Raw genomic sequence first — 26,454 nt, forward strand, 5'->3', positions numbered from 1 at the left:
AGTACTATAGCTCTTTACATTCCCGAGAGCTCAGACCTTCATTTAAGAGCAATGTAAAAGGATGTCACATTGCATCCAAATTTCCTAGGCATTTTGTTGTTGGAGATTTTTTTTCATGATACGTAGTTTTCCATATTTGCTGGAAGTAGAAGGGGCAAAAGGGCTTTACAAAGACATTTTTCTTATTCTACAACTAGGAGACATAGAAAACAAAAAGGAAAGTCCTAAAGAAAATAGAACTCTGTATCTATCTCTACCACTCTAAGTTAACTCGTTATCCTTTCCAAAACATTCACCAATACCTGTCCTCTGTGTATACATAATTTCTTGTTTTATTACAAGTACCTCTTTATCTATACCTCTAGATACCTCATAATCCACATACTAATTAAAGTGACTACATAGTGTTCCACTGTAGTGATGCAGAATAAGCTTGCTTAATCATTCATTCAAGATGTTTCTAAAATTTTACCATTATGAATAGAATCTCTGAATACCTGAAATATTTTTTAAAATTATTTTTATTATATATAATTCCTAAATAAGTGGTTTTCCTGGGGTGTATTTAGGAAAGCTGTAGATAGAGAATCAATAAGGCCAGAGTCTTAAAAATGTTTTACTATTTTCTTTAGCAGATTAAAATAGTAACTGATCTAGTGAAAATTACCACATCAATTCATTCATTCTTTTTTGTAGTACAGATAAAGTAATTTACTTTGAAAATTATATTCTCATAAAGGCCCAGAAAGGGTCAAATGCATCAACTTAAAAAAAATTTCTATCTGGTGGGTAGCAAAAATCAATTCTTAGAAAGGTTATCCATAAACTAACATCATTCATTCATTAACAGCATACACATTTCGTGTTGAAAATCTATTGATTGTATGAGGATGAATACATATAGAAGACCTTGAGACTGGGCACCGAAGTCTGATTTTCCAGCTCTGTTATTAGCTGTATGAGCGATTCAGTCTTTGAAACTCATTATTCTCATTGATAAAATAAATAGGGGAATTTGTAATCTGAGATTCCCTGTAAGTTCTAAGATCTAAGATTCTTGAATGCAAAAAAAGGCAGACTCAGATAGCTTTCTTGTTTCCCAAAACTTCTTTTCATATTGAATATAGACAACTGATCTTATTAAGTAAACATGGTAAACACAGGGTGTATTTCCTGTGTTCCCTTTCCTCGTGAATTTTCCACTTACCCAGTTATATTAACCAGAAACCTGAGTCCTTCAACCTTGCTCAGTCCCTCAAGTCCTCATCCAATTGGATTTAAATCCTGTAAAAAATGTCCTTAAATCTTCTTGAACTCCATACTCACCCATCTCCTCTCACCAGCACTATTATAATAGCCTAATTGTATGCCCTTTGTGCTCTCCACATAGTAACTCAAAAGGCGCCTCTGATCATGTTAATACCCAGATAAGAACCTGTCAATGAGTCCTCTTAGCCTAGCCTAGCCTATAGGATGAGAAGCCAGGACTTGACACAGCAAACAAGGGTCCTTCAGATTTGGTTCCCATCCTTTAACCCTTCTCTCTCTCCCTCTCATTCTCTCTGTCTATCTATCTGTCCCTTCTGTCTCTCTGTCTCTGTCTCTCTGCCTCTCTCTCTTTCTCCCAGCTGCTCTATGTTGCTTGAGTTCCTAAGCCAAGGTGCAATAAATGGCACCACCCTGCCCACGTGTGCTGCCTGGGAGTCTTCCTAGACAGCTCTGGATTTTTACCTCCTACTCCAAACAGACACACAAAGTCCAAACAATTGCCAAGTCCTTTAAAATATCTCTGTAACTGATCCCCTTCCCTACATCTGTGCTTAAACCATCCTAAGCCAACCCACCTTTCTTCAGCAGAAGCACTGCAATAACTACTTACTTACGCAAGCCTCTTCTATAGTTTGCTATAGATTCTACATTTTAACTCCTAATATTCCTATTGATTAACTTTTTCTTCTGAGCTAAAACCAGAAGTCACATCTTAATAATTGTGTGAAATTAAAACATTTAATTGTAAAGTCCAATTATCCAAATTATCTTCCTGAGAGTGATGATACACTTAATATGTCTTTCCTCAAAAATCTCAAGATTATAACCATTCTTTCTAACAATCTAATGATTTCAACAGAAGTCAGCCACGTCCACAGTGCAGATAAGGAAACTAAAGGGTAAAAGCTCAGTGGTTTTCTGACATCACACAGTTAAGATTATGTATTTTATCATTTTCAGACAATGTTCTCTACCGAATTTATTATCACTCTAAATTCTAGGATCATTTAGCAAACTTGTTTTCATTTACAATTAAAGTCATTTTCTTTAAAGGAAAGATTCAATTTTTAAGCAGTTTGAACTGTTACACTTGACACAGTGCTTCTTGCTGCAGATTATACTTTGCTTCACAAGCTTTTGGGTAGGTGATTGGAAGAATGTTGCTAACTTTTAAACGTTAAAGTCACCACTGCATTAGTAATATTGAACTGGATTTTAGGTTGGCTATTCTTATAAAAATCATCAGCTTTCCTCTATCAGAACACATAAAGGTATATTTTCACTTCCTAGTGCGGCGCAAGCAAACACAAACATTCTAATAGCTGACAAATGGCTGTCTGAAAGCCTACAAGACATTTTCCATAAATGCCCCTATGTTTCTGTCACCTAATTCCAACACAATGATCTCTTTAGGCTGAGCAATTTGTTCATCCTTTCACTCCTCTGACAGACAATGCTTTCACTTCTTTTATTTACTTCTTCATATACTTAGTCATTCAAGGAACACTTATCAAGTTAGTTCCTGGGGATACAGACACAGTCCATGCCCCCAGAGTACACAGTCTAGAGGAGAAGAGAGGCAATTAGGTATGTTTGTACACGGGAGGCTAAAAGCAGATGTGGCTTTGCAAAGGAGTTGGAGAAGACTTCAGGGAAAAAAAAAAAAAAAAGACTTCAAGGCAGACCTGAAACTGAAGAACTTTGGTCTGGTTCACCGTGGAGGGTGGTATGTGAGGAGAAGATGATGGTGTGAGTAGAGAAATATGAAGCTGGAGAAAAAGTCAGGGTCAGATGACACATGAATATCTCATGCACCTCGTGCTTTATTCTCCAGGCAAGAGGCAGCTACGAACTGTTTAACATGATGAAATCACAAGATTGTACTTGCCTCTTAGAGATATTATTCCAGCTAAGGTGAGGAAAACGGATGAGATGAGAGCCAGCCTGGAGGATGAAGAGTGATTAAGAGATTTGGCAGTAGCCCATTTAAAAAATGGTGATTCTATGGGTTAGGATTATCCTAAACCACAATTGATTATTGAAATGAACGAATTCCTGAGACATAAGAAGGTAGAAGTGACGGAACTGATTTTTTTTTTCCCTGGGAAGTGGTAGCAAGGGAAGAAAAGTAGTCAAGGATTTGCAAGCTTCAAAGTCGAACATCTAGATGGTTGTGGTGTCTTAATTAAGAAAAACAATCCCCAAGAGAAGTTTGAGGATAAGGGGATGAGAGATGACTGAATATGTCGACTTTGAGGTGTTTGGATGATACCATTAGCGTGGAGCTGTCTACTAAATGGTGGTAAATACATGTCTGAATCTCAAGAGCCATGCCTGGGCTTAGCACAGAGATGGTGTACGAAGCCTAGTACTTAAGAATATGCAGGCTCAAGGACTTCCTGTGTAGCACAGGGAACTATATTCAATATCTTGTAATAACCTATAATGGAAAAGAATCTGAGAAAGAATATATATGTTTATATATACATATATATGCATATATATGTATAACTGAATCACTTTGCTGTATACCTGAAACACTGTAAATCAGCTATACTTCAATAAAAAATGTTAAAAAGAATATGTGGGCAATTAGGCATATTATGCACATTAATACAACTTTTTTGGAAGGCAGTATGACAGCATCTCTAAAGTATAACCGGGCTTCCCTGGTGGCGCAGTGGTTGAGAATCTGCCTGCCGATACAGGGGACACGGGTTCGTGCCCCGGTCCGGGAAGATCCCACATGCCGCGGAGCGGCTGGGCCCGTGAGCCATGGCCGCTCAGCCTGCGCGTCCGGAGCCTGTGCTCCGCAATGGGAGAGGCCACAACAGTGAGAGGCCCGTGTACCGCAAAGAAAAAATAAAAAAATTAAAAAAAAAAATAAAGTATAACCACTTCAACTAAGAAATTCCACTTTTAGGAATTTTATCAAAAAGAAACACACATTTGCAAAAACATAAGAATAAGAATAAGGGTTTACCTTGCAAACACAGAGTTATTACAAATAATAGGAATTAACTAAATGCCCATCAATATTGTATTGGTTAGATAATTCTGCTACATTCAATCAATGAAACCCTACTTAGCTTTTAGAAAAAAATTGAGATCTAAATGTATTGAAATTAAATGTTGTCAGAACATTTTTTTGAGTAAAAAAATACTTGTTTACATATTTCATATAAATAATAGCTGATATCTATTAAGCCCTCATTATGTGCCAGGTACCATTATGAATGTTTGGTGTACATGAAGTCATAAAATCTTCGGAACAATCCTATGAGGTAACGCAATATTATTTCTGTGTCACGAGTGAGGAAACTACAGTACAGAGGGGTGAGGTAATTTGACTAATGTCACAATGCCAGTAAGTGCCCAAACCAGGATTCAAATCCATACAAGGTGTAGAGTCTACGAATTATCTGAGATGAGAGTTTCTGCCTTGCCCCAGAATGGAGGCCAGAAAAAGTAAACTGAATTATAGGAAAGTCAAGAACATGACATTCTCATGACCTGAGTTTGTGTGGACAGAGTCCTGATCACTGAAAACTCAAAGAGTTGGATAGCTAGAAAAAATTGCATAGGGAAATGCATTAAGCTGTTTAGATTGGTTTACTCTGGGGAAGGAGAATGGAAAAGGCAGACTTTTCACTTTAAGTGCTTCTTTATTCTTTGAATTTGTGTGCTAGAAGCAAATATTTTGTTTTGTATAGTTAAAAAGAGAAGGAAGTAGGAGAAAAACTGCATTACGAATTCATTTAGGATGATATGCGACTTAGCAAGAATCCTTTCATTCCCTTATATTACATTTAGTTTAATGCTTTGCAAGTGTCATCATTTAGTTTGTAAAGTATGTCCAAGACTCAGCCGGGCTATTTAATTGAAGTATTTTATTCTCTCCTGACTCCACGCTATAGAGGTTGTAAGAGGTAAAACCCACCTATTCTTGAAAATTTGTTGTTGTGCACAGGGGGCTGCACAGAGAAAAGTGCACATTGATGAGAAAAGCCTGGTACACAGTTTTGGCAGACCTAGTGTTGTATTTGCTCAAACATGAACTGAGCTGAAATCTAAGAGTGGCCAAGGAGAAACTGACTCACCGGAAGAAGAAAATATACCTCCAAGGAATCAAGTTATAATCAACACAAAAATTAAATTGCTATCTCCTTGGAAATGATATGTTGTCAACTACTGGACACAGTTCAAAAGAAAAAAAAAGGAATGAACAGGGCTTTTATTCACACTTCTTATTTCTATAGCGTCTGTATGATTTTATTATACTTTTAAAATTTCTTTATTTTTTGGTGTTATAAAGTGTTTTATTCCAAAAAGGAAAAATGTATTTGAAAGTGAACAGGAGATGAATTTTAGCTATAACTTGTAAGACTGATATTATTAAATATAGTAGCTTTGTTGTATTGGGTATGACTTCCAAAAACCAAAAACACATAAGGATTTTTAAATGGAGAGCACTCAATTTATATACTTTGAAGAATTAGTCATTTTAAGCCATTTTGAATTTTTAAATTTATAATAGAAAAAAAACATAAGATGTAGATTACATGTGGAAAAACAAACTGGAAGCAACTGTACCAATATGATCCCAGTAACTGTCTTGTTGAGGAGGGAGGTTATGGGTGATTTTAACCTCCTACTTTTGACTTTTCTACATTTGCCAATAAACATTTACAAAATTGGAAAACTGTCAATAGAAAGCAATATATTAAAAATATATATCACTAAAAGATAGAAAGTATTTCTATTTAAAAGATATATGACATGAGACATGGATTTATACAGAGTTATGATCTCAGATTCTAAACTGCTCTACCAGTGAGTGACAAGCTAAATTTCTGAGAAAAACCCAGAGATCAAGGTAGAGACATGGAAAGACCTCCAAGTAGGGGGAAAAAAAAATTGGCTCTCAAAAATCAAATCATGGATGCAGTCTTATTGCTTTCAATGAATACATTTGAATCACTCATTCCCTTTCATAAAAGAAATGAAAATCTTTGTCTTAAGCATGAAAGTGAAGGGTTTGAAAACAAATATACTTGTAACCGCTGCCTAGTCTGCTAATATGTTACTGGAGAAAGTACATAAAAAGAACAGTTGGAAAACTCTGACCGTTTTGCTTAGATATCTCAGCTTTATACCACTAATGAAAAATATTAATTTATGTTTTAAACCCCGCCCCCCCAATTAAGCAGTGGTTAGTGATACTGTCTGATGAATATATTTCAGAGGTAGTGGTATGATTTTGCATCCAGTTCTCCCATTTGTGGTTTATTGGATTCTTGCTACACTATAGGCTACAGAGAACTTCCTTCCCTGACGTGGTATTTCTCCTTTTACTCAAGAAACTTCCTATTTATAATAGAGAATTGGGAAACTTCTATTCATATTTCTCCTTACAATAATAAGGAAATTTTCCTTAGAAATTGTATAACCATTGTGACTGTATAACCCTTGATCTCATTAAAAAGTAAGGCTGGTTTGTTTAACTCTTTGTGTTGTTTTACTTTTCTTCGGAAAATTCCCCCCAATTCTAGTACGACTCAAGTGTTGTAAGCTCAAGGACCGCCTATAACACTTCTATTGGTAAATTTTAGTTTGTTTTCCTTATGATTTTTCCAAATGATTTTTTTCTCTCTTCCATTTGAAATTTCGGGGTAGTCAATCTTGATTATGGGACCAGATTGAGGGGGTGGTAGGTGTGGAGGGAAAACCATTGTAGATACTCAAGGCAGGCATTTGACACTAGGATCTCTTGCAGGGAGTCAGCTCTGAGTTCGTCCCTAATGAACAGCTAGATCATAAGGAATTACTGTTCTCCAGGAGTGAACACTGCCCCTCATTGGCTTTTTTTCTTCTTTACAAAGGCTCTTGGTTTTCATGAGGTGCCTCTCCATCTCAGCGAAAGGGCTGTGCTTTCAGGTCATGATCTTACTCAGTGAAAGTTCTGGCTGAATCTGAGGTTCCTGCTGAAATCACAAATGATCAAAGCCGGCAAAGTATGTGTTGTTGTGGTAGATTTTCCCTTTCTTTTACGAAATACTGGAAGTAAAGAATTGATTCATATTTTGAGGGAGGAGTCCACAAGCTTTCAAATAGTGCCTAGGTGAATCACTGAATCCAGAAACACATAACTGTTTGATGAACAAGTATACATGGGAAAAAGTACATATATTTATATATATATATATGTGTATGTAAAACTGAATCACTTTGCTGTACACCTGAAACTAATACAACATTGTAAATCAACTATACTCCAATAAAAATTTTTAAATGATTAAAATGGTAAATTTATATGTTACCTATATTTTACTACAACAAAAAAAGCTTAAAAAAATTTAAAAAACAAACAAAAAAACCCCAAATAATATATTAGTAATTAGAGTTTTGGTTCGCCTAGAAAAGTCTCATGTCTAAAGCATGAAAAGCTCGATAATATGCTCGGTTTTATTCAACCACGTTACCCAGGCCCAAGTTTTCCCAAATCAAAACGCTTACAGCTTTATCCCCATCTTTGGTTCCATTTTGTAACAATTTAATGAGTTGGGGATTCTTTAAAGAAAAATTTCCAATAAGCAAGATGTAATGCTTTTCCTCTGTATTGCAACAAATATTCCTTTATGTAGATTTTCTTTCCTCCTGATAGATACTAATTGAGGTTCTATACATTTTTCAAGTTTAGCTCATCTGAGTCACTATTCCTGTTTCTAGACTCCACACCTTTCACCTGTCTTCTCCCAGCATTATTCACTTACATCTATATCAGTGGTTCTCAACCCTGGCCACACATCAGTCTCACCTGGGAAGCTTTTAAAACTTACCAATGCCTGGGCTCCATTCCCAGAACAGACTTTATAAGTCTGGGGTGATATCCTGGCATAGATAAAATATTTTAAAGCTCCAAAGGTGATTCTAATGTGCAGCCAAGGTTGAGCCTGTATTCCACTCTTATTCTCATTTCAGTAAAGGTATAGCATCCCTTTCCCCATGCGGTCTGTCACTGAACTGATTTCCAACCTCCATGAATTACATACAAGGTGCCTCTCCCCTCAGAGCCCCTAGCTGGAACTCTGACATCCACTCCCTGTTGAAATAATAAGGCAAAAGAACCACTTTCTGCAGCCAAAGGGTCTGGGGGAAGGATGTGACAATTAAAGGATAACCTGAGAGAGTTTCTATGTGGTAATGGGACAGTTATTTATGATGATTATGGTGATGCTTACTCTAATCTACACCTGTGATACAACCCCATAGAACTATATACCCTGCCCACCAAGAAACCAAAACCAAAACTAAAAACAAAAAAAAACTAAAGAAATCTTAATAAGGAGGTAGCTGAGTTAATAATATTGTATCAGTACATAGACAATTTCTTTAAAACAAGAAAGACAAATATATATATATGCATTGCTAGTTTATACGTTTATATAACAGTATATCAGTTACACAATTCTAACTTATTTTTAATACTTTCTTCCTGAATAGGCTGGAGATGTCAAGAACTATTCATTGTGATGGACCAAGCTTCTTTATCCTAACCTGGTATACGAACTTCCCCAAAGAGAAGATAAATATCATTAATGCATCCTGTCATCACTTACTTTCTTCTTTCCGTTTCAAATCTATGGAGTAGTTTCCGAAGACCACCATTCTTAAATCCCTGAAAATGCGCAGCTGGGGCTCCCACGGTGATGACATCGTAGAGAGCATCTGGAACAGGAATGGACGAGGAGATGAACACTTTGCAAACATTTATCTCCAACATGCTGTTTGCATTGAAGCCTACACACTGTGGGAAGTTTGAGAAATTATTCTGTTTGGTTTTGCAGGAATAAAACTGAACTTACAACTCAAGGCGGCAAGAGGAGCTAATCAATCTTTCTAAAAGCCACCTGTGCACCTAAACAAGTTATAATATTTCCCTGATTTGTGACTACATCTTAATTATATGGTACTGTGTAGAACAGTATGTTCTCTCATTCTTCTATACACTTACTGAGATAACATGTTAATTGGTCTTTTGTGTATTTGACTTTATTGAGTTTTGCATTATTTAATTTGTAATCATATTGAAATTCAACAATAATGAACAATCTTTCAACCAAAAGTTGTCGAGAAAAGAACCAAAATATTAATGCATTTTGACTCAAGGGCAGAACAGTAATAGTGCATTTTAAAAATCTATACATAGTAGTTTCCTGCCTGTATATACTAAATCTTACACAATTTTAAATGCATGCAATTGAATTTTGCAATTTCCTTAGGTGACATAGAAAGAATATACAAAATGTCTCTTGATCTATTTTCCAGTGAGATACTTTGATTTTTTTAAATAAAAAATCCATACATTTAAATTGAAACTCAATCCTTTGATCTTCAAAGCCATCAAGTTTGATACATATTAAATTTACCACTTCAAAACAAGCCATCATTTTTATATTCTAATGAAAAGTATCCCCATAAGAAGGAAGACAAAGTGAATGCCCTCTTGTTAAACTACATTTTATTTGAGAAACCTAATTTCATAGTAGATCCTCTTCAAACTGATTTTGGTATAGACACCTTGGTTGTTATTCTGATCTCATTTACAGGGAAAACATAAATTATTTTATTAGCTTCAGGTAAAAACCATAACTTCTTCACAGTGGTTCAATCCAAATGCACCTGAAATAGTTTTTCTTTTTTTTTTTTTTAATAAAATGTCTTAAATTGAAAAGACTTCAGCTGCACTCAGAGAACTCAAGGTCACAAAAAAACAGAAATACAACCCAAACCAAATGGTTAGTAAGGCAGATACTGAACAATCACTTAATGGATTGCTGGAGTGGTGAGCTCTTGTTCTTTTAAAAAGTCACTAACCAACTAGAAGTCATCTTTTCCTAAAATAGCAACACATTAGACTGGTGTGAAATTTTCAGATTTTGTAGTCCAGGGAATTTTAGCCCAGGGCTAAGAAGAGGGTTTTAAGGTGTCCAGGGATGGATGGTGAATTGTATTGGTGCATCTGTTCTACTTCATGGAAAGGGGTCACAGCTTTCTTGAACAGTCATGAGATCACCCAAAAGGGGCCAACTAAAGACTTGTCTACCTGCGTTTATCTGACGAGAAACCTGAGGATCTTGTGAAGTTACCTGCTTTGTCTTAAGTCCCAAAGACGTTATACCCAGGGCCTTCTAACTTCTAACCCAGGGATGGAGAACCAGTGATTTAAGTTATTGACTGGACCCTGAGTCCCTGGCTCTGGATCCCAGCTCTGCCATGTATAAGTTGTGCAGCATTGGGAAAACTACTAACCCTTTCTATGTCTCAGCTCCTCAGCTAGAAAATGGAGTGGAAAGTAGTAAAAAGAGGTTAGCATTCAGTAAGTATTGTCTATGATTATTTTCCCTATAAATTGGAAATATAAATATTTATATAAATATTTTATTTATTATTTTATTTATTATTATATTTTAATTTATTTTTATTAATTTTAAAATTTATTATTATATTTTTATTATATTTATTCATTATAAATAAATTTTTATTTATTATTTTATTTAAATTTTTATTTCTATAAATAAATATAAATATTTTCCCTATAAATTCCCTATTAATTGGAAGTAATCCTACCAATTAAGCAAAGAAAGCTAATATTTTAACTTTTGCTTATTTCTCCATAAAAATAAACTTTTCAGTCTGAAAAGGAAAGTGATTCTGAGGCTCAGTCTTCTGAATAAGATCATTCCTGTGTTAATCTAAACTAAATACAAAAAAAAATCATCATGATGTTGTAATTAAATACTTTGCATTTCTGCTAAAACCTGGGTGACCAGCAATACCAACAATATACCAAAGTGACTATAAACTGTATCCACATGTCCCATCAAGCCCAAATTAAATGCATTCCTAACTCAATTTTCAAAAAAAGCTGTCTATGGACTTTCGTTGGATCCAAAAAACCTTGTAGCCTCTCCAACACCACCCAGCAAGAGGGGAAGGATGAGGGAAGTGGAAACCTGAGTGAAGAAAGCAGTCTTAATTGATGGAGATTAAAATGACTTGATTATGCAAAATTTGCAAAACCATTTGTCTTTCTCTGTCTGGCTTAGTTCACTTAGTATGATAATCTCTAGGTCTGTCTATATTGCTGCAAATGGCATTATTTCATTCTTTTTTATGGCTGGATAATATTCTATTGTTCTGACTTTTCTTGCTCTTCTTCTCTGGTTCCCTGTGACCCATGTAGATACTTCATTCCTTTAAGTCTTCCAGTAAAGTCCTCAAGACCTGAAGATCATTCCCAGTTTCTGTCTTTCCCTCAACATTATATCTGATCAGTTCTAAAAACTCCGCTACCAAAATTTTATTCTCTCTCATACATGTTAAACATCTTTACCTTAATTTTGATCTTCCTCATGTCTTGTCAAGATTCCTACTACCTCTTCAGTCCTAGCCTCTCTGCATTCACAATGCAGTGGATTGCTTCTCCTATATGGGTGGCCATTCAATCACTCTGCCCAAAACACAGGCTTTGAGACTTACACCTCTCCTCATATCTTTCAAATATAAATAGAAGAACATTCAAATGTCTCAGCATCATGCATGTTTTAAGTGCTCAGTAAATGTCAACAAATAGATAAACAAATATTTTGAGGGAAAGTTCAGTTTGTCATGTTTGTCTTCAGATCATACATGGAATTACTATTCTTAGCTGAAGAATAAAAATTTTAGATACACTATTCAGAAACAAATACATTAGAACCTGGAATATATGTATATATATTCTCCAGGGTATGGGAATGAATATATATCCATTCATGAATCACATTCTGTAGAATAACAGAGAGCTTACGATTATCACATGCAAAAGAATGAAATTAGACCCTTATAGCAAGCACAAAAAATCAACTCAAAAAGGATTGAAGATTTAAACATAAGATGTAAAGTTGTAAAAGTCCTAGGAAAAAAACATAGGGAAAAGGTTTCATGAAATTGGTCTTAACAATTATTTCATAGAAATGACACAAAAAGCACAAGCAATGAAAACAGAAATAAACAAGTGGGACAACATCAAACTAAAAAGCTTCTGCATGGCCAAGGAAACAATCAGTAGAGTGAAATGGAAATACACAGAATTAGGAGAAAATATTTTCGAATCATATGTCTGATGAGAGATTAATTTCCAAAATATGTAAGGAACTCCTACAACTCAATAGTAAAAAAAAATTAATAACCTGCTTAAAAAATGGGCTAATGACTTGAATAGACATTTTGCCAAGAAGACATAAAAATGGCGAACAGGTAAATAAAAAAATGGTAAATGTCATTAATCATCAGGAAAACACAAATCAAAACCACAATGACATATCACCTCACATTTATAAAATAGCTCTTATAAAAAAAAAAAAAAAGACAAGTGTTGGCCATGATGTGGAGAAATTGGAACCCTTGCACACTGTTGTTGGTGGGATGCAAAATGATGCAGCTGCTATGGAAAACAGTATGGAGGTTCCTCAAAAAATTAAAAATACAACTATTATATGATCCAGCAGCCCCACTTCTGGGTATTTATACAAAAGAATTAAAATCAAGATCTTGAAGAGATATTAGCACTCCTGTGTTCATTGCAGCACTAATTATAATAGCCAAGACATGGAAATAGCTTAAATGTCCGTTAACAGGTACATGAATAAAGGAAATGTGCTGTATACATACAATGGAATACTATTCAGCCTTAAAAAAGAAGGAAATTCTGCAATATATGACAGCATATATAAACCTTGAGGATATTATGCTAAGAGAAATAAGCCAGGCACAGAAAGACAAATACTGCATGACTGCACTTATATGAGGTATCTAAAATAGTCAGTGCATGGTATCAGAAAGTATGTTAAGTTAATATGTATTACTTGATGTTAACTGCAATTCATTGGTCAAGGTGATATCTGCCACTTCCTAGAGTTGATTCTTCACTGTAAAGTTACTAAATATTTGAAGGGACATACTTTAAGATTATGCAAATCTCCTGTTTCTGTTTAAACTGGTACCCATTAATTTTAGCAACCACTGATGAACTTTGCCTGTGACAATTATTACTGTTCAAAAGGTAACCTTCCACTTCCCTCATTCTTGCCAAATTTATTAATTGGAATTCTTCTGGAAGGAATAGATGACCTTCTTCTTAATTCATTTGTTTATTCAGTTATTTATTAACATCAGTATGAGTATTTTATTCTTTGATTCATAATCCAACCCTAGCTTTATGTTTAAATCATTCCATCTTTGTCCACTGGGAGCTCCTTCAGAATGGCTCCTGTATCACTTATTTTCCCCTTCTGTTTTTTGTTTTGTCTTATTTTATTTTATTTTGCTTTTTTGGTTTTTGGACACTTCCTTACTTTCTAGAGCCACAAGATACTCCAGACTCATATTTTCCCTGCTGCAGCCTTGGAATCAACTAGCTTTCCAAGGAACCCTAGTTCTTTTTATTGGAGAATGGTATTCAGAAATCAATTACTATGAGCAATTACACTCATTGCTACTGCTTTCAATCCCTTTCAGTAGCTAGAGCTAGAAAATATATGTATGTGTACTAACCTGTGCACACACATCTATATTTATCCATCTAACTATTGCTCTATCTATACTGTACTAACAACAACAAAAACCATGAGTCAATGCTGTTACCTTTGACTTCAATTCAGCCCCACAAGATTCCTTCTAGCCTTCCTTCCTTATTTCTACCCTCTCTCCCTGACATTGAGAAACTTGACTCTCCCTATCCACATATTTAAATATATGGTCAATCCTAGTGAAAAATCAAACAGCTTCGGAATTGTTAACCCTACCTCTGTCAGAAAAAAAAAAATTTAACGAATATACAGTGTTTGTAGTGTTTTTAAATTTAGCATTACAATATCTAGTCCTTTCCAAAGTTTACATAGGCCAGGTCCTTTCTTTCCCAATCTTTTCAGTAAATTATCATTTTTATAATTATCTTTACCATTAATTATCATTTTAAACAAGATAACAAAAGTAAGTTAATAGAAGCAGGTTGGAAATATGAAATTCTATGGAAAACTTACACAAGAATTAGTAGTACAACAATCACAATTTGAAAAAAATAAGACTAGAAAGGGAGCCAATGTGCAGGTACCAAGAAGTAAAATATAGAAGCATTCCCCAAATATTCTTCACTTTTGGACTTCATAGAACACATTTCAAATAAGCAAGTAGAAAATAGTACTACTGTGGTTCAGCAGAGCTAGAAGTGCAGCATCTTATCTATATTCCAGAAGCCATGTCTCCCCTTTCCCAAGCCATAATATCCTCCCAAGCCAACCATAATATCCCATTAAGTATCAAGAGGTCTTCTCTGCAGGGACACTAGAGTTTCTGTCTGGATACTGAAAGAGCAAATAAGGTCTCTCTTTTGCCTCTCTCACTTTTCTCTGTTGTCTTTTGATTTTACCCATCTTGATTAGAACCATTTCTCAAAAAGCTGGGATCTTTATGTCCACATTTTACAGAGGTTCAAAGAGCTTAGGCTTAAATAGTGTTCGCACATTTGAGGTTCAAAGAGTTACTCTGAAGTATTAACTTTTAAATATTGATTACTGTGATATTGTGATTTATAATATGAAATAAATATTTGGTCTTCATCCCCTTTTCTGGCACAGAGTTCCCCAAACCCCGGGAATTTCCAAAGTGTTGAGAGCCACAAAGGTGTCTTCTGTTAGGTTAATGAGGTGACTTTTGGACTGAACCTAAGGATGGGGGCTGGTGGCCAGTGAAACCAACCATGAGATTAGAGGGTTGAAACTTTCAGTCCTTTCTCCCTTGACTCCCCCGCCTACAGAAGAGGGGCTGAAGATGAGTTCAATCCCAATGGCCAATTATTTTATCAATATTGCCTGTGTAATGAAGCCTCCATAAAAACCCAAGAGGACAGGGTTTGGAAAGCTTCCAGGTTGGTGAACACGTGGAGGTGCTGGGGGAACTCAGAGAGCATGAAAGCTCCACGCCCTTTCTCCATACCTTGCCCTATGCATCTGTTGCATCTGACTTTTCCTGAGTTCTCTCCTTTTATAATAAACAGTAATCTAGCAAGTAAAATGTTTTTTCTGAGTTTTGTGAGTCTCTCTAGCGAATTAATCAAATCCAAGGAAGGGGGTGTGGGAACCTCTGATTTATAGCCAGTTGGTCAGAAGTATGGGTAACTACTTGGAATTTCAATTGGCATCCGAAGTTGAGGGCAGTCTTGTGGGGCTGAGCCTTTAACCTGTGGAATCTGATGCTGTCTCTGGGAAAATAATGTTAGAATTGAGTTGAATTGTAGGACACCTAGTTTGTGGCTCTGGAGATTTGGACAAATGAGGGTGGGGGAAATCACCTCCCCACAATCATAAATAACTAAAGAGTGGTTCTGATGAAAACAGTTAGAAAGTAGCTGCTGAACTCTATTCTCAGAATTTATATGATTTTAAGCAAATGAAAACAGCTTTGTTCTTCAGCTATTAGGTATTTTTGGTTTATCATATAATCTGAAATAAGAACATACTGTGTACACCTGTATAATACCTAATTTTAATTGAGACAGTTTCTGTCACAATTAACATTGATCACCAATATTTTTAAGTATCAGCATTCTTTATGGAAATCACAAAAATCACAAGACTCCAGGGAGTCTTAAAAGTTTGCAACTGTTATTTGATAATTATCTGTTACCAATACCATAGTACTGGAACAGCTAGGTTTATCTCTTTTGGCCCCTTCATCCTTGAATTTCCCTTGCAATTACTATATAAATAGTAGATAGATCTATGTACACCAAGGGAATTATTTTTTGGTCTCTTAGTTTAGTTAATGAAGAATGGTATACATTTACCATACCATACTCATTCTTGGCTACAGCAGTCGTACTCCTTAAAATCTAGTTAGAATTAACTGTAATTGACTGTTTTCCTCTAGAAGAAGTCAGATATACCAAAAAAAATCAATAAAAAATTAAAATTCTAAGACAACAATCTGATCAGTGATATTTGTCTCATTTTAAAATTTCTTCATTTTATCCTGCTGTTTAAATTATGTATCTTTGTGACATGAATAGCCCTTAACTTTCAGATTTTTGGTACTCAGACAATTATAAAAATCTAAGTGGGCATTTTATTTTAAAGAAAAGTCAAGCAAAATAAGTGTAAAGTCTTTTTCTCTTTTTTTAAAAAAATATAATATGCCTCTCTTCTTTCTTTGATATTTTATACTTCAAAAATTCCTTGGCTTTGTGAAAATGGCATCATATACACCACATGAGGAAAGTGGAGTTCAAACTGTTGAGTCTTGTCAAACTAAAGATACCAGGTTGGTTTGAAATCTAATAGTAGGGCTGCCTCATAGCCTTTTAAAAGCCATTTAATAATAGAAATGAGATAGTCTATTTTTTCTCAGAAGATCTCTTTAAAATTCCTACAACTATAAAAAGAGTGCTGATGAAAACAAAATGTAGACATGCTGATCTCATTTCAAGGAAAAATTTAAGCATAAGCCCTGACTTTAAAATGACTCAAAAAATGACTTCGACGTGAATCTCAAGACAACAGGGAATTCTAAGGGAAATCTGTTTCAAAATAGTCCAAGCAGGTTGGCATGATGATTAAACCCATCTAAAAGGTAATTGCGCTTCACTGATGAGGTGATACACCTGAACTCTTGAGACACAGAAATCAGGGAGATCTCAAGAGCTCCTCTTGTTTCCCCCTTCCTTCTGTGTAGAGATTAGAAGACGAAGGGGCAGAGAGGTTAGCTGACTCATCCATATTAAACAGTAAATCCTGGCCGATCTTGCACTTGATTACAGCCACAGCTTTATGATATAATATAGTAGGTTCTTTCTTTTTTTTTCCCTTTCTTTCCTTCCCTTTCCTTCTTCCCTCCCTCCTTCCTTCCCTTTTCTCTCTTTTCTATGTACTATATGCTATAATATATATATATGTATAAAACATACAAACTAACTTAAACATAGAATAACATCACAAGAATCCATACTGTATAATATTCACAACTGTTTTTCTATGAAAGTAAAATATACTGGAGAGGGAAACTGTCTTCTTAATTTCAGAGATTTGTGTTTTTGTTGTCACTGCTTCTAAGATCTCTATTGCGGTAGGGATTCTATTTGTTGCATTTAAGTAATGGACAAGGATGAAAAATTAACTTAATGGGTCTGGGGGCACCTGAAGTTAAATGAAGGTTATTTCATTTGTCAGTATGAGACATGACATCATAGTTCTGCTGTTACTTGTTTCAAGAGCTGGACATTAGCCTTGTCTTTGGTGAATCTGCCTGCTACTGTTTGCAAAGCTACCTCTCCATGTATAAGAGACATATTAATCAAATGTGGATAGATGCAATTTACTAATGGTAAGAATGAAAATAGATGTAGACTACATCCAAATAACTCACCAGTGAAAAACCAAGGCTTGGCCAATCTTACTTGCATCATTACCCGGAAGAATGTTGTCTGTAATTCAGCTAAACATTCAATTCAGTAACCATGGATCTTAAATACATTTAACTTGATTCATTTAATCTGCTAAATATATGGTATATAAGCAAGTAGAAAATCAGATTGACTACCATCTAACTTTTTTTTTTTTTTTTTGCGATACGCGGGCCTCTCACTGTTGTGGCCTCTCCCATTGTGGAGCACAGGCTCCGGATGCGCAGGCCCAGCGGCCATGGCTCACGGGCCCAGCCGCTCCCCGGCATGTGGGATCCTCCTGGACCGGGGCACGAACCCGTATTCCCTGCATGTGCAGGCGGACTCTCAACCACTGCGCCACCAGGGAAGCCCTACCATCTAACTTTTAACCATTTTATTTTTCAAGTAAAGAAAATCAAAGCTCAGAAAGGTTATCAACTTGGTCAAAGCTCAGAAAGGTTATCAAGTTGGTCAAAATTTTTTTTAAAAAAGTAAGGGGTAGAGTCCCCCAAATTCAGTCAAGATTTTATTTTCTATTATAATACATAGTTGGTGATATAGTCTATAAACACCTACTTTAACTGAATTTCAATTTAAAATAACAGTTAAACTTCTAAAAGCTTAAATATTTTAAAAACATATATTTAATATTATACATAGGACATGCATATCATGCATGTATATATATATATATATATATATATATATATATATATATATATATATATAAATATGTGAGTAGCCTTGGGGAAAGAAACCAGCATGTAATAGAATTCAGTACTTTCGAATTAATTCTTGGCTGTTAGACTCTCTAGTCCTTTCCCCCATTTACTCCTTAAGCCTTCAAAGAAAGGAATCAGTCTTTCCAAAAACTATGTCAAAAACCCTCTAGTTGATGAGTTGTACCCTAGTTCTGTAACTTCAAGATATTGCTTTTCTCTCTACTGTGTGATATTTGTCATCACAAATAAGAAATTCTTTTATATATCCCATTATGGGTTGAATGTGCCCCCACTCAACAAAGATATCTTAGAATATGACCTTATTGGGAAATAAGGCTTTTACAGATGCGATCAAGTTGCAATAAGGTCATTAGTGCTGGTCCTAATCCAACATGACCTAATCCAAAATGTCCTTAATGGGGAAATTTGGACACAGAAACAGACACAGAGAAGATGGTGTAAAGGCATAAAGGGGAACGACATGCAAAGACGGAGGACCTGTGGGATGCACCAACCAACCAAAGAAAACTAAAGTTGCAGAAAAACCGTAAGAAGCTAGGTATGGAAGGAGACAAGGAAGGAATCCCCTATCAGTTTCAGAGGATGCACTCCTCTGCCAACACCTCGATTTTAGACTTCTAGCCTCCAGACTGTGAAGCATTGCATTTCTGTTGCTTATGACTCCCACTTGGTGATACTAGGAATTATGGTGGCTCTAGGAAACTGATACATATCCCACTAAACTAATTAGAAGAAATTTTGTTTGCTTTTCTAAATATCTTTCTTTTAGTTGCCAGTTTCTTCCTTTTACATTGGAGAAACAAAAACTAAATGCTTTGTATCATCCCAGTTCACTCTAGTCTATTTTCAGAAATTGCCTTAGAAAAAAGAGCATAATGTAAACGGTTCTTTTGTTTTCAAGAAATAAGTATAAAGTAAAAGGCCACATAGAAAATAATTTCTCTTTGTGTGGTGGATGTATTTTAAGGATCATCACCAGATATTTCAATGTACATTTAAAATATAAATTCCTATCAATTTGGCTTCAACAAACTATCTGGTTTGATGATACTGCTACCCATCCATGGCTGTAACCTGATTAGTCACAATAGTTGCATGTGATGATTTTTCCAAAATGCCTCTCTAACTCATCTTTTCTCTAAATCCAGCTATTTCTTTAGTTCAAGATTTCAGTGTCTCTTAATAGGCTCTTAACTGATTACTTTCCTCCAATTTTAACAGTCCTGATAAAACTGACAGATCTGTTTTGTTCCCGTGATGGCAAATGCCACATGTATCAAAACAACTATTATTGTTCATTCTATGTGTTTTACATGGTCTAGTTCACTTAATCAGGAAGGAAAAGACAGTGCTTAGAAAGATTAAATAACAGGCTTAAGGTCATATATAAAGTAGTAAAGCTGAAATTCTGTTCTACTCCAAAATATATAAACTTTTTACTATATCATAAAAGTCTCTTCATATAGGCCATTAGGAAAAAAAAAAAGTTACGCTGGTTGTCAGATAGCTTTTGAATGTTGCAGCTTCTTTATGACCTTGGTTTTGATGATTTTTTAAAACCATTAGATATTGTTATGTTCAAACTATTAACAGACACAGTGTTCAGGGAAGAATTCCTGAAAGCCTTAGGCCAATCCATCTCATTTTTAATTCAGTTGACATAATTTTTGGTGAACAGGATGCAAGTGAAAATTTCAGATAGTTGATAAGGGTTACCAAAGATAATACAATTATAAATCAGAATGATTTTAACTACACTGGAACTTATACGTTCGCTAGTTGTGTATACACAATCAGTATGCACCAACTTGAAAAATTTACTTTTTCTGATTATAACACTTCAGATAATTTTAAAACAGAGATTTTATTTTAATTTTCTAAAACCTCTAACCCCTAACCTGTAGCCTCATCATGACAATGGCTACAAAATTGGGTGTTAGAATGCTTCTTTAGATTTATCTGTGTATGTTTGTATGTATATGTTGATAGACTCAGCATACAGGATTTGATGATCTAAAGTAACTTTTAGCTTCCTAGGAAGATGAGTATGCATAGAATGACCATAACATTTATGATTCAGAGAGACCTTTGTGATGGAAAGGATGTGGAGGGCATCATTAACAAAGACGCTGGACAAACAGGCATAGTATGGGACTTTTGCTGATAAATAGGGCAGGTGGTCACCCTAAATATGCACAAAATTGATACAGCAATAAGTTAAAGAAAAGGGAGATGAGAAGAGTATTTAAAATATATTTTACTGAGAAATGGCAAGGAATTACTTGAGTGGCAATGAATTCAACTCCATATCATTCACTCTAGAACTATTCAGGTATGTTATGAAAATCTATCCGTATTTTCTTGAAAAATGCCTCTCACAACCAAGTACATCAAAATACTGTAGCACCTTCTATCTGATAAACCCGCTTCTCATAGGGAAGTGGGTGATTCTGGTGATAGCCACCACCAAGTCAGAGAAACAGCACACGAGTCCATCTTTGGACTTTGGTTTCTCAGGATAGGCACAAAATGAACCGGTCTTGTTTTTCTTTTTCTCTAATTCAAACAGTAGCACAATGGGGAGATATTAGGCACCGCTGCTGATACTTAATAAAGCTAATACTCATTTTGCATAGTCACCCGTAACTCAATTCAGGGGCCATATTTACAAAGCACTGCCCAGAAACACAGCAACAAAAATGTAATGGTTTCTTTTGTAGTATCTAGGGTCATTATCAGCTTCAATTGTTTCATCTTCATCTTTATATAACTGCTAAAATTTCTAATTCTACCAATAGTCAAGCCTTTTAAAGAAGTACACACTAACATAATTTGCCCATTTGAAAAAGAATACTATATACTACCTTTCAAGTGAGGGCTGTGTACGTGCATTCTTTGCAGATGTAGATTTATCGGAACAAATTCTAAAGTTTTCTCTCCTTTGCTGCTGCTTGATTTGAAAGAGGACCCTAGGTGGAAAAAAAAAAATTAAACATCATTAGTAAATAAATAGTGTGTGTGTGTGTGTGTGTTGAAAAGTACATTTGACATAGAAAAATGTTGTAAGAATTTCAGAAAGAAAAACATATTCTGTATGAGTTGCTTTTCTTCTCAGAAATTTAATTTTAAAAAATTCTCAGTTATCCCTATAATGATACCATGAGGTAAAATAGTGCAATTTTTTCTTCTTTGTTTTTCATGCCAAGATGCTAGAGTTGTAAATAAAAGCTTTCTGCTTTTTTAAAATTAAATCTTGACTTTTCTATGTCTACAACAACAGTATTTATTATTGTTTTCACATAACATACATGAAATTCATTTCAGTTTGAATATGTAGTCATTGATTTCACACCTGTTTCCTTGCTGAGTTCGGTCAGAATGTCTTGGTACATATTCACCATTTGATCACAGTGAGTAAGGACATTGTTTCGTAGATTGTCCCAGTGTGGAGAAAGCTCACCAAGTTCTTTTAGCTCCTGGTTTCTGTTAAGAATGAAAAAGAAGAGAAAATACTTATTTTGGTCTTAAACCCACAGACACAAAATGCTTAATCAGGGTTGCCAAACTAATTGATTCATCACCCCTTTCAGGAAAGCTCTGTGCTTATTAGGAAAAAAAAAATCATTTTGACACAAAGGAAGAAGTGACTAGGTTAGGCCACACAAACATTATAAGTCCTGTATGTCAAAGAGCAAAAAAAAAAAGTTTAAATTTATTGATAAAAATTTCACAAAGATGGCAAAGACTTATTATCCTTGATATAAATAGAGGCCATTCAGTTAAAACAAAACAAAACGCTAAACCTCAATAGAGAGATAGCTAAGTTCTAGGCTTTGCCTATCCCAAATGAAATAATTTGGAAAGGGTTATCTGACTGTGAAGGAAACACAAGCTAATCACGTAATCTAGTTTATATATAATATAGCTGTAATCTTTCTAAAGCCCATAAATAGTAATGATCAGGTATGATTTTATTGGTCTCAATTTCTCCTGAGGACAATTGAAGTAAATACTGTATGCCTATATTTTGTCCCCTCTTTATCAAAAGAAGAGCTAATCAAGATCTAGGTTTTAATTATTAACTTTAATTCTCTACCCTTTAGCCATGTTAATTTAAGTCATCAGAATGCCTTTTTAAATTATAATGATAAATGGTTTGATATGCTTCTTGGTTAGATTTCTCATTCATTTCTATAACCTTTTACCAACAACATTTTCATGAGGCAGTTTAACCAGCAATAATGAAACTTCTTTGCTATTTTGGCTGTGAAACATGCTAAATATCAAGCTAATAAATTCAGAATATGTAGAATCTTTAACATCCTGTTAAATTCAAGAATAATGGATGGTGTGCAACAATGTGACTTGCTTTCAAGTGCTTGTAGCTGCCTCTGTTTGGTTTCAACGGGAATGTGATACAGTATTGCCGTATCTTCCATCTGAGGTCTTCACAATTTTTGTGAACATTAATCTCATTCTCAACTTTTCCATAGATTAACTTTCATCAGACAACATTCATGGAAGAAATTAATCAATGGACAATGGGAGTAAAGGAAATTCATGACCAAAGGGGGGTTAGGAGAGAAACTTGAAGAGTTGGGAAGTCAAGTTCTCTGTGTGGACTCAGATGGCAGGGTATTCAAATTCAGGACGAAACAACAACCACCAAAACAAACAGATAATTCCAAAATCTGGACATATCAAGTCTAGAAGAATCTGGGCAATTAGGTCAAATCTGAGGTAGAGAGCAAATGTGATATGTCAACTTAATATGTAAGATTTTGGGTTTTACTTTCAATATACGGTTATAATAGAAATCTTAACTAGGTATTACTGTTTCACACTAATAAACGCACCATGGGTTTACAATTCATGTTGTCTCTGAATTCCTATCAGAAATAATAATTACAAGGGAGGTGGTGATGGAGGGGACGGTAAGAGTGAAGGCCCTGACTACAGTGTGGAATACTGGGGTGGAGTACACCTCCCCGCCCGAGAGGAGTCCGACAAAGTGTGATCAGAAAATCTTAGTGTTCTGTAGCGAGTGACTTGAAGGAAGCCAGGAGGAATCTATAAACTGGGGTTTAAAATTCATTACACTCCTCCAATATGTCAAAACTTAAATACAGGGGCTTCCCTGGTGGCGAAGTCGTTGAGAGTCCGCCTGCCGATGCAGGGGACGCGGGTTCGTGCCCCGGTCCGGGAAGATCCCACGTACCGCGGAGCGGCTGGACCCGTGAGCCATGGCCGCTGAGCCTGCGCGTCCGGAGCCTGTGCTCCGCAACGGGAGAGGCCACGACAGTGAGGGGCCCGCGTACAGCAAAAAAAAAAAAAAAAAAAAAAAACTTAAATACAGGAAAAACTAGACGAAACCTGGCATTCACTGCTTTTTTGTTCTAAGAGAGGACATTAAACAGATACACATTCTGAAAGGGACAAACAGCATAAGGTTCCTCCGCATTAAAAAAGTTCAGGGACTTCCCTGGTGGTTCAGTGGTTAAGACTTTGCCTTCCAATGCAGGGGGTGCGGGTTCGATCCCTAGTCGGGGAGCTATGATCCCACATGCCTTGCGGCCAAAAAACCAAAGCATACAACGGAAGGAATATTGTAACAAATTCAATAAAGACTTTAAAAATGGTCCACGTCAAAAAAAGTCTTTTTTTAAAAAAAGTTCAAATATAGGAGAACTATAGAATAAAGGTATAATAAACTAGAGTAGTGAAAAAGGTGTGAAACAAAATGGGGCAGAGTAAGAAAGTAACTTTTTAGAAAACGAAAGAAATTAATTACATTAATACATTAAAATAGAGAAGATAATTGGCTGCATCAAAATCAGTAAACTTTTCAATCAGGAAGGCTAGGGCTGTTTGTATTATATTTTGATTTGTCACTCAGTAAACAAAAACTTTAGCATCTAAGAGCCTTGTTTTATATCTCCATCCAGGTTCTCTGGAAGGCAGGGCCTGAGATCAAGCAATCCCAGGTCAGTCAGAGGAAGGTAAGAAGGGAAGTGCTGAAGGGAAAAAGCGAAAACAGGCGTAACGTGGTTCGTTATCAAGTGGGGCAGAACCTCACAAGAAAACACAGCTGGTTAGGTGGCCATGTGGAATGACTCCAGAGAAGTCACACGGAATCTCTGCACCTTGGAACAGATTGTTAGATGGAGGAAAATGCATTTATATGCCAGTTCCTTACCATCCACTCTATTTCACTGGTAAAGATTCATCCGATGGGACTTTAGCTCCTCTGTACTTCTAGTTATGCAATCTGTCTCCTCCAGGCAGCCACTGGGGTGGGGGGGTCAATATTCCAGTGGGGACAGAACTTTCCTGGGTCTGGTAAAATATAGGTGCCAAATCCACTTTGGATATTTCCGTGGCAGATGCCACTAGGTGCATGATAATGGCTGGTCTTCAACTTGAGGGAGACTGATAAGCTGGTGGCATCAGGAGATAAGGTGACAATGGTGGCACCAGTTGGGCTTCTCCATTGAGCCAAGTGGTCAAAACTTGAAGACACATTCCAGTTAAGCCAGCACAGAAAAGCACATAAACTGAGCCCAGGAGGGGCTCTCCATTGAGCAGGTGGTCAAAACCTGAAGACGTGTTGGGGGTGAGCGGGCATAGGAAAGCACAAAAACGGGGCCCAGGACAGGCACTTCTTGCACAATTCCGATCCATTTATGAAATCCAGATAGCATATAAGACAACATTCTTCATCTTCTGCAAGAGGGAAGTTCAAGTACAGTCCTTCAATTGCAACTTCCCAAAGATTTAAAGAGAAGTAGAGAACCAAGCACAATAGTCAATACTCCAGCTGATTCTGGGGGCCGTAACTGGTGATATTCATCATTCTACCACTCATTTCAAATTTGCTTCCTACTCCACTGGCATTTCTGGAGTGCTGCCTTGTGAGGTCACCTAGACCTTAATCTGAAGACATTAGGCTCTTAGTTTCCTTGCTTTTATGGAATTTTAGTTGTAGCAATTTCCCATGCACTTCTGGCCATGGAACACCTCTGAGTTGTAGATATATTTCTCTTTGCTCAGCAGCCCTACTTCTCCATGGTGATGAGCACAGTATCTCTTACTATATTTGCTGGTCCATTTAGTCAGGAATGTATGGTAGTCAGATCACACATGAAGTCAACCACAACTTCCAGTTAAGTGGGACTCTTAATGGGTCCCCTGACAGAACGCCTCTCCCCATACTCCAAGAACCAGGATTCTAACTGGCAAAGTCTAAGGCTGTAGGGAAAGAAAGCGCAGATCCCCAAAAGTGGGGCACTGTGATTGATTATAAAGGCTAACCCTTTCTTCTAGAGGTGGTTATTTTAGCTATAGCGGGCACAACATCCTATACCAGCTGTTGGTTTAGCATATAAACTTCATCCTGAAGGATAGTAGCCCAAACCTAAGTTTTTTTACCCAAGCTGGTACCTTAGCTGAGTCTTCCTTCCATGGTTAATATTATTCCACTGTTCTATCAGGTCTGTGGCTTTTGGGTGGAGGGGCATGTGGTGGTTACAAACTCATGTCGCACCTCGTTTTACGTAGCACTTGTCCTTTGGTTGGAGCAATGTTATGTGGGACACCAGATCATTCTGTAAGCCATCAGATGGGGGTGCCAGCAGTGGCACTGTGAGCAGAAAAGGGAAACACATATTCAGACTATGTTTCATGTCCCCAGGATAAATTGCTGCCCTTTCCAAGGTCAAAGGGATGCAATGTAATTGATCTGCCACCAAATAGCTGCTGGGTCTCCCTCAAGGAATGGTACCATATTCGTGTCCATTGCCAATCTATTTCTGGCATTTAACATTTAGCAGTGACAGTAGCTATATCAGCCTTGGAGAGGGAGGCCATGCCTTTAGGTCCATGTATAACCCCTGTTTCTGCCACCAAGGCCATTCTCTTCATGGGTCTATTTCACAAACTCTGGAGTGTCCAAGAAAGGAGTCT

The 26,454-nt window shown here is 36.2% G+C and overlaps 1 protein-coding gene across 13 annotated transcripts in view; it reads right to left on the reverse strand.

The window, feature by feature from the left end:
- The window catches only part of INPP4B (inositol polyphosphate-4-phosphatase type II B), a 737,042-nt gene that overhangs the window by 144,700 nt on the left and 565,888 nt on the right, over positions 1 to 26,454 (reverse strand). For all 13 annotated transcript variants that reach the window (XM_067035581.1, XM_059066760.2, XM_067035588.1 and 10 more), the window contains 3 exons: positions 21,845 to 21,975; positions 21,357 to 21,461; positions 8,889 to 8,997 (listed from right to left, as the gene is read on the reverse strand). In XM_067035581.1, coding sequence (XP_066891682.1) covers positions 8,889 to 8,997; positions 21,357 to 21,461; positions 21,845 to 21,975 — 345 coding nt within the window. The remainder of the gene's footprint in view (positions 1 to 8,888; positions 8,998 to 21,356; positions 21,462 to 21,844; positions 21,976 to 26,454) is intronic.

The sequence above is a fragment of the Kogia breviceps genome, chromosome 6, assembly GCF_026419965.1.
Source record: "Kogia breviceps isolate mKogBre1 chromosome 6, mKogBre1 haplotype 1, whole genome shotgun sequence".
Taxonomy (NCBI): Eukaryota; Metazoa; Chordata; class Mammalia; order Artiodactyla; family Physeteridae; genus Kogia; species Kogia breviceps.